General features: G+C 30.6%; 1 protein-coding gene across 3 annotated transcripts; it reads right to left on the bottom strand.

The window, feature by feature from the left end:
- Positions 1-1,144: 1,144 nt before the first annotated feature.
- LOC124920175 (late embryogenesis abundant protein At3g53040-like) lies at positions 1,145-3,412 on the bottom strand. 3 transcript variants are annotated; one of them, XM_047460604.1, is made up of 4 exons: positions 2,331-3,412; positions 1,851-2,297; positions 1,585-1,682; positions 1,145-1,519 (listed from the first exon to the last, which is right to left on the bottom strand). In XM_047460604.1, exons 1-4 carry the CDS (start codon positions 3,306-3,308, stop codon positions 1,282-1,284), a joined length of 1,761 nt encoding a protein of 586 aa, XP_047316560.1. In that variant the 5' UTR covers positions 3,309-3,412; the 3' UTR covers positions 1,145-1,281. The 3 variants fall into 3 exon arrangements, with proteins under 3 accessions (XP_047316560.1, XP_047316559.1, XP_047316558.1); XM_047460603.1 differs by having other exon boundaries at positions 1,851-2,516; positions 2,550-3,411; XM_047460602.1 differs by having other exon boundaries at positions 1,851-3,412.
- Between the last annotated feature and the right edge of the window lie 10,780 nt (positions 3,413-14,192).

Raw genomic sequence — 14,192 nt, 5'->3', positions numbered from 1 at the left:
TTTTATATAATTTTTATTTTAAAAAGTTTAATCTTATTTTATATAAATAAAAATTATTTAATTATAATGACAAAAACATTATAAAAAAAACATGATTGTTCAAAGTGTCACAAAATAAATAGGAAAATAAAGAGATTAAGTATTTGAGAAATAATAATAAAAACATAAGTTAAAAATGTTTATCAACCAATAAACCTAACATAAAATATAGTGTTAACTATTTCAATTTCAGATATGCTTAAAAAAATTAATATTGGAAATTCTTAATTGAAAAAATATGATAATTTTATTCCCAATAAAATTTTGAGAAAAAGAAAAACTATCTAAGTCAAAGTCAGTGTATTCATTTAGATCATAATTTTGGGAGGTGTTGCCAAAAAAAGTTATACATGGACAAATATGTATTAAATAAAATTGTCAATAATTTAGAAAATAATTTAGAAAAGAATGATTGTAATTACTTTTATAAATTATTATATATGGTTATGATTAAAATATATTAATACTCAATTATTTATGAGGATGTGGAATGAATATTTATTATATTATATAAATAATAATTAAAATGTAAATGTATATATATATATATTTAAATTAAATTTATAAAATTTATTAAAATATAAATAATAATGTAAATATATACATCAAAATATAAATAATCTAATTTATAAAAAAAAATTAATATTTCAATAAAAAAATTAAATTAAATATATATATTTAATAATAAGTTTAAATATAATAAAAATAAATAAATAAATAAAATTAAAATATAGAAACTGTGTTTAAATAGTAAAATAAGTTAGTTTGGGAATGAATAAACATGTTAATTTAGAAAGTTGAACGTCAAACAAGGTTAATTTAGAAACTATAGAAATCCTGTCATTAGTCCTATTTGATTTGTTAAAAATTGCCTATTAGTCCTATTTGATTTGTTAAAAATTGCCTTTAGGATGGCTTGTGACTTGTGAGACAACCTTAACAAATCTGGCCAAGGAATATTTGTAAAATGGGCTTCTAAATCTGTCCAACCAATCTCTCATAACACGACCCCACGGTCATGGGACTCTTAACAATTAATAAAATTAAATAAAAAAAGAACATTTAAAAGTAGATATAAAAGATTTAAAAAGCACAATAAGACTTATTACAAAAAAAAAAAAAAAAACATGTTAAATATTTAATTTGACATGGTCCAGTTCAAAAACAAAGTACAGAAATACAAATTGAAAAACAAAGATGCAAATTCAAAAAAAACAAACAAACAACGATGTAATCCAAACATTAACGGCCATCATCAGTGAAACTCTGTCCGCTAAACTGATCAGAATCCTTGACCGCCGCCGCCGACGCTGCCGTCGCCGACGACCTACCAGTCGCCGGTTGGCGAACATCAACCACCACCGCCGCCTTCTTATTATCTTCCACCGTTTCAGATGGCATTCTCAACTTTTCCCTTATCGCATCCGCCATACTCTCCATCGTATTGTAAAGATTCACCTTCGCCGCCACCGGCGTTACCCTAATAAATCACAAGTTCATAAAACCCTAAAAGACAGAACAAGAAAAAGAATAGTAAAAACTCACTTGTCAGCCTCCACCTTCTTCATATCTTCATCTTCATCTTTCAGCTTCAATTCTTCCATTATCCTCCTTGCTTCATACTCAGAACCAGAATAAGTCTCCTGAGACAAATCAAATTTTTAATTTTTTTTTGAAAAATTAAACAAAAGGGTATTAAACAATTACAAACCCATTATTCATTTAATTGAGATTATATTTCTGGGTAAAGATTTACTTACATCAAACATTATTATATATATATTATCTCAATTCTCTTAAAGACGACTAACCTTGGGTTGTTCTTCAGAAAGCTTCTCCTTAGTTTCTTCCTTTTTAGCAGTGAAGAATCCCATGGCCCTCTTAGCTGTGTCTACGGCAGTGTCCTTTAACTCTACCAGCTTCCCTGCCGCTGTATCCTTTCCTTCTGTTGCTTTCTCAACAGTATAATCCTTATATTCCCCTGCCTTATCCGCTGTTACATCTTTTGTCTCTATAGCCTTATCCACAGTGTAATCCTTCGCCTCACCGGCCTTATTCGCCGCCTCTTTAGCCTTCTCCGCCGTATAATCCTTAGCCTCCACGGCCTTGTTCACCGTGTAATCCTTCGCTTCACCGGCCTTGTTGGCAGCCTCCTTAGCCTTCTCAGCCGTGTAGTCTTTTGCTTCTTTAGCCTTTTCTGCCGTGTAGTCCTTGTATTCCCCTGCCTTCTCCGCCGTCTTGTTCTTTGCCTCTCCGGCCTTATTCACAGTGTAATCCTTTGCCTCACCGGCCTTATTCAGAGTACAATCCTTTGCCTCGACGGCCTTGTTCACAGTGTAATCCTTCGCCCCGACGGCCTTGTTCACAGTGTAATCCTTAGCCTCGCCGGCCTTCTCCGCCGCCTCTTTAGCCTTCTCAGCAGTATAATCTTTTAACTCTCCAGCCTTCTCCATTGTCTTGTCCTTCGCCTCTTTAGCCTTCTCCGCCGTGTAATCCCTAGCCTCGCCGGCCTTCTGCGCCGCATAATCTTTATACTCTCCGGCCTTATTCACCGTGAAGTCCTTGGCCTCGCCGGCTTTATTCACCGTGAAGTCCTTGGCCTCGCCGGCCTTATTCACCGTGAAGTCCTTGGCCTCGCCGGCTTTCTGCGCCGTGTAGTTCTTGGCCTCGCCGGCCTTCTGCGCCGTGTTGTCTTTGGCCTCGCCGGCCTTCTGCGCCGTATAGTCCTTATATTCAGTCGCCTTACCAATAGTAGTATTCTTTGCTTCCCCAGTTTTCTCCTTCGCTTCTCTAGCCTTATCCATGGTGTAATCTTTCGCCTCCTTCGCCTTATCAACCGTATAATCCTTAAATTCACTTCCCTTCTCAACACTCCTATCCTTAACTTCCTTACTTTTCTCCGCCGCCGCATCCGCAACCTGACCCACCTTCTCCCCAGTCTCCCTTGCTTTATTTCCGGCAGCATCAGCAGCCTTCCGGGTTTTATCCTCAGCCAGTTCTTTGGTCTCCCGAGCAGATTCAGTAGTTTCATGAGTTTTTCCAATAACAGCATCCTTAGCATGAACGATAGTGTCTTGAACAGACTTCAGTATGGTCCCAACCACACCAGGGCGGTTAGGATCAGATTCAGTAGTGGCCTCAGTGGCGGGCCTGGCGGTAGCAGTGGTGGTGGTCATCACGACCTCCTTTCGTGCATCACGAAGCTCATCACCGGCGGCCAAAGCAATGGCATCGGCTCTCTCTTGCTGTTGGGTTTGTTTGGAAGTCATATTTCTATCTTCTTAAATGAAAAGATAAGATCAAATTCACTATTTTCTTTACTTATCAAGTGTTTGTGCGGTTCTTCTTGTTGTTGTAATATGTGAGAGTGTTATAGTATGTACAATATATAAGAAGAAGAAGTTGGGGATGGGAAAAACGTGGCGGTTGCATGATAGTGATGGGACACGTGGATACCGACATAAGAAGAAAGACACGTGTAACCGTTTGGGATGAATAGTTGTTGATAGAGCCCATCTTTTGGTCGGTGAGTATGAAAACTAGTGATTGGTGGCAAACTCTACTCTAGCCATGTGTTTTTGTTTTTAATGAAAAACTTATCTTTTTATTTTATTTGACTTTGATGAGTTTCGAGATATATGTAGAAACATTGTTTTTGGACATGATTCCAGCACATTCTCTTCTGTCAATAAAATTTTATTCTAAATTGTTCTATAAATAAATGAAAACTTATACAATAAGAAATGTTTATGAAAAATTGACTATGTTCTCCTTAATAATTAAATATATATATTTATGAAAAATTGACTATGTTCTGCTTAATATTATATATATATAATTAATTTTAGAAAAAGTACATAACCCACAAAAATATGACATGTCTTACTTAATTTCTTTTTTAAGTACATCAATCAAGAGTATTGTATATTAATAAATAATTTTAATATAGTGAATTAAGTAATTTGATTTAATTTATTAAATAAAAAATAATAAAAAATAATATTTTTAAACTTTTATATTAAATTATTAATTTATGATTTATTAAAGAATATATATTTATCATATTTTTTTTTATAATTAGATTAAATATATTAGATAAGATCACATCTTAATTTTTTTTAGATATTGTTTGAAATTAATTTTGTAATATTAAAAAATTGATAAATTATGATCATAAAGAAGAATAAATAAATTAATTGTAAATATAAAGAGAAAAACATATATAATACAACAACTTTATATATTAGTAATTTAATTTATTTATCTATAGAATACTGAGATCATAATCAATCACATATATATTTAACAGTATAAATATGATCATACTCAACCACATTATTTTAAATAAACATAAGAACATTTCAAAACACAATTGAAATTGAAGTTAATACATTCACAATTTTTATAAATGAAATCCATTAACTTGGACTGCAGAGACCCGTCTGGTGTATTGTTTTTTACCACACATTCTTCCCCTTTTGGGAATCCTAACATTCAACACACTCTATTGAAATTGGTAAATTCTTCGTAAATTAGTCATTGTCTTGCTCATGATTTTGTGATCGATTTGCATTTCTAAATATCCAAATAAATTGAAATAAATATACCACCAACATAAAATTAGCAAATTATTTGTAGGTAAAAAACAATTAGTAAATTTCACACCTGTGTTGGATGATCAAAGCAACACCAATAAAGCAAAATAAGAATCAAACAATGCTTTATAACCCTTTGTTAGGATATATTTTAAAGTGATGGTTTATAATTTATATTTTAGATGTAATTTGAACATTAGAATAAAGTACAAGGATACTTTATAATATTGTTGCATATATAAAAAAAGGGAGGTAGTCTTCCGGATCTGCTACGTTTTATAAAATTCTTTACTTCTAAACCTTAATCTTATCTATTCTCTTAATCTATTATCAATCGGAGCTCTTTAGATCTTTTATAGTACTGTTGATAATAATCTATAACACCTCATAAATTTTCATGGTATTAGAGCGAAAGGAAAAATCAACGAGGAAGTAAAGTAGACTCCGATAAGAACCGAAGAAAATCAGGAAGAAAACGAGGAAGTAAAGGAGATTCTAACAATAACTCAAGAAATTCGGAAGAAAAGACAACAAAATCGATAACAACAATGACGTAGATTACAAATGATTCTTTGTATGTATTTGCACACGATAACCCTCGTATGTCAATAGTTACAATTCTTTTCAATGAAAAAAACTATATTAGCTGGAGCCGAAGTATTTGCATAACATTGATGGAAAAATCGAAATAAGGTTTTATTGATAGGTCAATTAGTTATCCTAAAAATGACATTAATCTAGTAAGATGGATGAAGACAGATTCATTAGTTAGGTCTTGGATCTTGAACTCCTTGACAGCTGAAATCAAAGAAGATTTTGTTCATACTGATACAACCTTTGAATTATGGGAAGAAATTATGAAAAGATATCAAGTTAAGAATTAACCATCTTCTTTTCAACCGTAGAAAGAAATATGTTTTATGAAACAGAATTTTGGAGAACTTAAGCTTTATTATTCTAAGATGAATAGACATTGGGATGAGTTTTGGGCACTAAATCCTCTTCCAAGATGTGACTATAGGATTTGAATTAATAAATGCTACCAAATTTCAGATCAGATTGAAGAACAAGATACTAAAAGAAGGTTGAGTCAATTCTTGACTAGGCTTCATGATTCTTTTGACTATGTAAGAAGTCAAATATTAGATATTGGTGTCCGAACTTTCACCAGATATCGATAGAGTTTATGCATCTTGTTATCTGCTATGTTGTTCAAGGTTGGAGAAAATAAAATCAATAAAGAGAGTAATTTTAAAAGCAATCTTCATTGCACATTTTTTGGAGGCACTAGTCATCTACAATAACCTTGTTTCAAGGTTATAGGGTATCCCAATTGGTGGAGAGGAAATTGTGATGCAAAAGAAAAGAAGTATATAAAAAGAAGTATATAAATATGACATCTACACCCTTTGATGTCGAAGAAGGAGATCAAAAGATGAATACTGAAAAAAAGATACTTAAAGAAAGAAATTGAGATGCTAAATATGATACTTAGAGAATTGAAGTCTAATTTCCCTAAAGCATCATCTAGAAAAAAACAATGTATGTATGTTTTTGTTCAAATGCTTTTAATAAAATTCATAACTGTTTAAAAATAAATGATTTTAATGATTTTCAAAACAAAGAACAGTTATGGATGATACATGGACAACTAATTATGTATGTTTTAATAAAAAAAAACATGTTGACGTTAAAGCATTAAAGAAATCAATTTTTGTTTATCTTCTAAACAAAACAAAAGTGCATGTTAGTTACACTAGTAGAATCAAACTAAGAGACAAAATTATTTTTGAAAATATTTTCCTTGTATCAAAGTTTGAATATATATAATTTAGTTTCAATTTCAAAACTTTTAAAATCAAATCAAATTAAATGCATTTTTTTATTTTAAATGTTTCAAATTGTTTATATGTTTTTGATATTGTAATAAAGAAAAAGATAATATTGATATTGACAATGTTAATAAAACTTCAAATTTAGTTTGTGCAACTATTATGAATTCGGAAACTTTACATGCTAAATTTGAACATCCTTTTAATATTGTTATTCAACATTTATTTCATAAGTACAAATCAAAATCAGAACATTGTGAAGTGTGTAATAAACAAAAAAATGCATAGGTTGTCATTTCAAAATAGCATAACCAATAGTTCTAAATGTTTTGAATTAGTCATGTTGATATTTGGGGTTCTTATAGACAAGAATCTTTTATTAACTATCCATTTATGTTCACATTTGTTGATGATTTTAATAAATGTATTTGGACTTTTTTAATTGAAAGCAAATAATTAGTTTGTGACAAAGTTATTGAGTTATGTAAAATGACTAGAACACAATATGATTCTAGAGTTAAAATATTTAAAACTGATAATGGGACTGAATTTACTAATTTCAGATGCAAATATTTTTTAAATCATTGGGAATTTTTGATAATTTTTTTTTTTTTGTGTTTACACAACCCAACAAAATGGAGTGGTAGAAATAAAACATAGACATCTCTTATGTTTCAATCTAATGTACTAATCAAGTTTTGGACCTTTTCAATTTTAATAGAAACAAATAATAAACCAAATAAATCTAAATTTGATATCCGATTAATTAAATCTTTATTTCTAGGATATCAAAAAGGACAAAAGGCATATAAGTTGTATGACTTAGAGAAAAACAAAATATTTACATTAAGAGATGTAATTTTTTTTGAAAATATCTTTCGTTTTGATAAATTGAAACATAAAAAGGAAGACACAATAAATAATAATAATGACATAAATAATACTCAATTTTGTGATGATCTTGGAACATGTTGTCTAGATCAAAATATTCCAAAAATTATTTCTCCAAATTTTTGTTCACAAACTAATCAAGAAACAAATGATCAAAATATTAGTGAAAATGAAATATCATCATCAAATGCAATTAATGATTTTTTACCTGAGTTAATTGTGTGATGAGATTAGAGATCCTTTAAGAAAGAGTGAAAAGATTAGATAAAAACCTATTTGGAAAAAAGACTATATACTGAATGTTAACAAATGTCATTATGTTCCCAAAATGTTTCCATTTCAGTTATGTCTAAATAACACAAAATAAAAGAATTTCTTTTAAATATCACTAGTATTTGTGAGCCTAATACATACAAAGAAACTTGTATGAATGATGGATGAAAAAAAAGCTATAAAACAAGAAATTGAAGTACTTGATAGTTGATAGTAATCAAACTTGAGCAATTGTTGATCTTTCAAAAGGAGAGAAAACAATAGGTTGCAGGTGGATTTTTAAAACTAAGGTTAATTCAGATGTTACAATAGACAAGTTAAAAACAAGACTTATTGCAAATGATATAATCAAAGAGAAGTGATAGATTATAAAGACAGTTTTACACCAGTTGAAAAGACTGTCACCATCAAACTTGTTTTATCTTTAGCTGCTGCAAATAGTTAGCATTTACACCAAGTAGATGTCAATAATGATTTTTTACATGGTTTGTTAAATAAAAATATTTATATAATTATTCCTGAAGGATATGATAAAGCTGAAAAATGTTTTTTAAATAAAAATATTTCCATAATTCGTCTGCTTTCTTCTGCATCTTAACCTTCTCCTTGTGGCTTAGTTTATGAATTATAAGGAAAGATTCATATGTTATCTACTACCTAGTTAGGAACATATGCATATTGATTTAATGGTTGACCTAATGTATGAAGAATGAATATATGTTTTATAGTCTTTTTCCCCTATTAGGAAAATACCTTTGAAAAAACAGGCAAACATGCTTTATAGTCATTCTTCTACTTTCTACATCTTAACTTCCATGTTTTTGTGGCTTAGTTTATGAATTACAAAGAAAAATTCTTATATTACACATTGATATATTTATTTAATGGTTGACCTAATGTCTAGATGATTAAAAGAGTTTTATAGTATATTTCCCCAGTGAGGAGAATGCTTGTGAAAAAATAAGCAAACAAGTTCATCTTTAACTGCCATTTGAGTGAAACATTTTTAGGAGATTGATTTTGTTCATTATCTTTCTCTCCCTAATTCTTTTTTCATTGGTGAGAAGTGAACTAGATTGATGCAGTTCCAGTAACCCTATTAGTATGTTGTGATTCAATGTTCGTCATTTCTTCCTACAAGGTTAATAGATACAAATTATATTTAAAAGAAAATAGATAGTATTTTGGGTAAAGTAGTAGCATTCATTGTATTGGTTGTAACATAATTATATATGGAAATAGTTGGTTCTTGTTACTTACAGGTAATAGCTTCATCATTCTAATTAGGATATTATTATTTTGTTGTTTGATACGAGAATAAGTTTAATTAATGTTTCATTGTCTCACATGATTATGTTTTTATGCTTTAAATGTAGAGTGTTCATGTGTAAGTTAGGCAAAGAAGAGGATATGAAACTGTTATAAAAAAATGATATTTGATTGCATAAGAGGAAGAAGAAGATGACTCTAATGCATCAGTTTCCATATCAGAATCAACATGAACAGAATCTAATTGGAGATTCAACGGACACATAAAAAAATCTAAAATACCAAAGGACACTTATCCAATTTTAAAGTACAAAACTGTTAGAAGGAAGCCCCTGGGTACAAGTAAGAATGTGGATACCAGAGCAAACAAAAACAACACCACAGTTGAAACAACAAAGTAAAGACATTCTTCAAACAATGTGAACACTAGGACAAAGGTAGTTGCACAAACTAGCTACAATGCCCCTACACTTGTAAACGATCATGTGGCGCTTAAGGGTCTGACCCTAATGGTAATAAGAAGGCCAACAATCCGCGTAGAGACAACACTAGATTAACACAAGTTGTCTTGAACTAAATTAAAGAGGTGGTTACAAAGGTGAACAAAGACAAAAATAATATGGCCGTAGTGAAGTTCAGAACCAAGACACATCATACAAGAACCTCATATTCTACCATGGATGAGAACATCAACTTGAGAACTAGAACAAAAAAAAAACAAGACACCAATCGTAGATGGGACAACAAGGGAAAAGGCAAATGCCCCCATCTATTGTAGAAATGCAGAATGAGCAGACAATGGTTATGCCCTCGAACACAAGGTTAACATGGAAATCATCAATGTCAAAAACGGTTCGCGTTCATCCAAACTTCCAACTCATTACTTATGAAAGATTTGAAAGTCAAATTGAAAGTTATCTACCATCCACAGTTCAGGAAACACAACTATGGATGGGATAAATCCAAAGTTCTTGAAACACAATTGTGGATGGGATAAATCTGTGTCAAGTTGTGTTTCAAGATCTATGGATGGTAGGTCACTTTCAATCTGACTTTCAAATCTTTCATAAGTAATGAGTTAGAAGTTTGGTTGAACACGAACCGTTTTTGGTCTTGATGATTGCCTTGTCAACCCTGTGTTCGAGGGCATAACTATTATCTACTCATTCTGCGTTTCCACATTAGATGAGACATTTTCCCTTTTCCTTGTTGTTCTCATCCATGATTGATGTCTTGCTTGTTAGTTTTTTGTTTTATTTATCAAGTTGATGTGTTCATCCATGGTAGGATTTGAGATTCTTATATGATGTGTCTTGGTTCTGAACTTCACTACCATCACATTATTTGTGTCTTTGTTCACCTTTGTACCCACCTCTTTAATTTTGTTCAAAATAGATTGTGTAAGTCATGTGTAGTCTTTACGCGGTTTTTTGACCTTCTTATTACCTTTAGGGCCAGACCCCATAGGCGCCACATTACGTTTACATGTGTAGGGGAATTGTAGCTAGTTTGTGCAACCACCTTTGTCCTAGTGTTCACTTTGTTTGAAGAAAGTTCTTTACTTGGTTGTTTCAACTGTAGTGTTGTTTTTGTTTGCACTAGGGTATTCACATCCTTACTTGTATCTAGGGGCTACCTTCTAACAGCTCTGTACTTTCAAATTGGATCAGTATCATTTGGTGTTTTAATTTTTGTATGTGCCCGTCAAATCTCCAAGCCAAATTATGTCCTGTTGATTCTGATATGAAAACTGATGCATTATAATCTTCTTCTTCTTCCTCTTCTGCAATCAAATGTCTATTTTTTTATAACTGTTTCATATCCTCTTCTTTGTCCAACTTACATAGAAACACTCTACATTTAAAGCATAAGAACATAATTATATTAAACAGTGAAATATTCAACTTATTCTCCTATCAAACAACAAATTAAGAATATCCTAATTGGAATGATGAAGTTGTTACCTGTATGTAAAAAGTACCAACTATTTTTTATATGATTATGTTCCAACCAATACAATGAATGCTACTACTCTACCCTTAATACTATATCTTTCATTTTAAATATAATTTGTATATATTATAACCTTGTAGGAAGAAATGACGAATATTGAACCCCAGCATACTAATAGGCTTACTAAAATTGCATCAATCTAGTTCACTTCTCACCAATGAATGAAGAAGTGATGGAGTGAAAGATAATGAACAAAATCAATCTTCGAAAAATGTTTCACTCAAATGGCAGTTAAAATGAACCTGTTTGATTGATTTTTCAAAGGCATTCTAGAAATAGACTATAAAACATCCCTTCATCATTTAATCAATATGTAACATAAGAAGTTTTCCTTGTAATTCATAAACTAAGCCACAAAAATATGGAGGTTAAGATGCAGAAAGCAGAAGAAGACTATGAAACATGTTTGCTTATTTTTTCAAAGGCATTTTCCTGACAGGAGAAAAAGACTATAAAACGTCCATTCATTATCCATACATTAGGTCAACAATTAAATCAATTTGCATATGCTCCTAACTAGGTAATAGATAACCTAAGAAGTTGTCCTTGTAATTCATAAACTAAGCCACAAAGACAAAGTTAATTAAGATGCAGAAAGAAGAAAAATGTAGTCACAAAAGCATGGAGTATGCATAAAATATAGACCTGGAATTTATCAATTGTGTCAGGAGTACGGAGAATTCCTTGAGGAGATTCGGCTACAAGCTCAACAACCTCCTATTTTGTTTGAACAAACAATTCCTAAAAGCGCTGGACAGTATAATGTGTTTCAATAAGGTAATGTGAGTCGGTTGTCAATTGTAACAACATTATCATTAATAAAAAAAAAAGTGCAAGTAACAAAAAAATGTAACTATTTCCAGTACATGGACAAACTAAGAAATATCCTTGTGTTTCTACCAAGATACGTAAATCTAAGTACCAAACAACAAACTTGCCACTATTTATCGAAGTAGCAAATTGACCTGAATTTTTCAAAGGAACATTTCTTATAAAACTTCTTAATTCATGTTTCTCTTTTAAGAAAATCACCCTAAAACTTTATCAATTGACATAGAACTTTGTTTTTATCATAGATATAGAGTTAGGATAATCTATTATAATACTATCCAACATAGCAAATGAAATAATAATTACTAGATTCTTAGCACCAGGTAGGTTTCCTCTCTTTGCAAGATTAACTGCAAGCTCAGATTTTTCAACTATATGAGGCATCTAGGTTTCCTAAATTGGGCAACAAATATCATTTTAAAATATTTATACAGATGAGTCTTTTTAATGGGAAAAAATACAGACGACAAGAAGAAATTACATAAGTGTACGACGATCGTATCAGACGACTTGAACTAGTGTTGACTAGAGTACTTACCGCCTTGGTTCGTCGTCGCGTCCAACTACGCAGAAGATGACTATAAAAATTTCTAGGTTTTGGAGAATGATTGGGGAGGACAGATTGGAGGGAGATTTTCTAGGTTATTTTTTGAGTGCACACGTTTTAGAACTAATTTTGTTGGGATAAAATAACTAATTCTTCGGAGGCCGAAAGGACTTCGAAGTTTTTTTAACTATAATATATATATTAAAAAAAATAAGCTTAATATTTTAATTTATTATTTTAGTACATGAATATATACAAATGATAAGTCATCTTATAAGAAAAAAACTGTTACTTTGATAGAATATAAAAAGTTCAACATTTTAAAAGACGCGTAATATTGAAGTGGATAATTAATGTGAATAGTAAATATAGTATTATATTAATAAAAATCTATAAAACTAAAAATAAAAACTATTTAGAGTAAATTATTTTATAATTTATCATTAATAAATAAACTCAAACTACATCAATTATAGATCTAATGCAAATTGATGACCCTGGAAGTATCGATATCCTTATTTTTGTAATTTACCATTTTCTTTTGAAATTTTATTTTAACCTTCTTTGATCCATCTTTTTAAATCACATACAACTATTTCATACCTGCATAAATTTTTTTATTAAACATATTTGATTTCTCTAGAACAATGGGATCACAATCCAATCACATTTACATTTAACAATATAAATATGATCTTACTCAACCACATTAACAAATTGAAATTGAAGTTAATACAATCACAACTTTTATAAATGAAATTCATTAACAGGGAGTACAGATACAATCTGGTACTCTTATTCACAACACATAAGTACTCCACATTTCGGAAACCCTAACATAAGGCCAACTTATTGCAAATGGTATATTCTTCGCAATTATTGACTCTCTTGAGTTTCTCGTGATTTGGTGATCAATTTCATTTCCTAAAAATCAAAATAAAATGAAATCAATATATAATCAACATAAAATTAGCAAATAAATAGGAGATGATCAAAGAACACCAATAAAGAAAAATAATAATATTTTAATGAAATATAATAGAATAGTCAATAATACATTTTTTAATATTAATAAATATGGAATTTTATTAATGAGATTTGATTATTTTTAATAGTCAATTAATACTTTTTTCAATCTATGAATGAGACTATTCTTATTAATTAGTGTAAATAAGGTAAAAAATCAAAAATTATTTATAATTTTAATAAATGTATGTTACTAATATTGTTAAAAATGTGTTATAATGTCATAATAGATAAATGATTTGTACATAACCTAACTTAGTTAAAATCATATATGTAAATTTATATACTGAAAATTTTGGTATAAGAAAAATCATACCCAATATTCATGGTGTAATCCTTCGCCTCGATGGCCTTGTTCACAGTGAAATCCTTTGCCTTGACGGCCATGTCCCCCGCCTCTTTAGCCTTCTGGACAGTAAAGTCTTTAAGCTCTCCGGCCTTATTCACCGTGAAGTCCTTCGCCTCGACGGCCTTGTTCACAGTGTAATCTTTGGTCTCGCCGGCCTGTTTGGAAGTCATTTCTATATCTTCTTGTTTGTGTGGTTGTTGTTGTAGATGTAATAAGTGAGAGTATAGTACGTACATATATAATAAGAAGAAGTTTGGGGTGATGGAAAAAATGTGGCGGTTTGTGCATGATGAGTGATGGATACCGACATAAGAAGCAAGACACGTGTAACCGTTTGATATGAATAGTTGTTGATAGAGCCAATCTTTAGGTCGGTATGTCGGTAGTATGATGTGTGGATTATAACTTGTGGTGATTGGTGGCCTTTTCTACTTCACCCATATGCTTTTTTTGTTTTTAATGAAACACTTGTCTTTTAATTTATTTTATTTCACTTCCATGAGTTTCTAGATATATGTAGAAACATT

Source organism: Impatiens glandulifera, chromosome 1 (genome assembly GCF_907164915.1).
Source record: "Impatiens glandulifera chromosome 1, dImpGla2.1, whole genome shotgun sequence".
Classification (NCBI taxonomy): Eukaryota; Viridiplantae; Streptophyta; class Magnoliopsida; order Ericales; family Balsaminaceae; genus Impatiens; species Impatiens glandulifera.
The sequence above is the reverse complement of the archived record's forward strand: the minus strand, read 5'-3'. Positions and strand labels throughout refer to the sequence as shown.

Excerpts from the sequence above, each read along its gene's own strand:
- LOC124920175 (XM_047460602.1), bottom strand. The coding sequence starts at position 3,308 with ATGACTTCCAAACAAACCCAACAGCAAGAGAGAGCCGATGCCATTGCT. Across the intron at positions 1,683-1,850 it reads TTTCTGAAGAACAACCCAAG|GAGACTTATTCTGGTTCTGA; the intron begins GTTAGTCGTCTT and ends GATTTGTCTCAG. Across the intron at positions 1,520-1,584 it reads AAGAAGGTGGAGGCTGACAA|GGTAACGCCGGTGGCGGCGA; the intron begins GTGAGTTTTTAC and ends GTGATTTATTAG.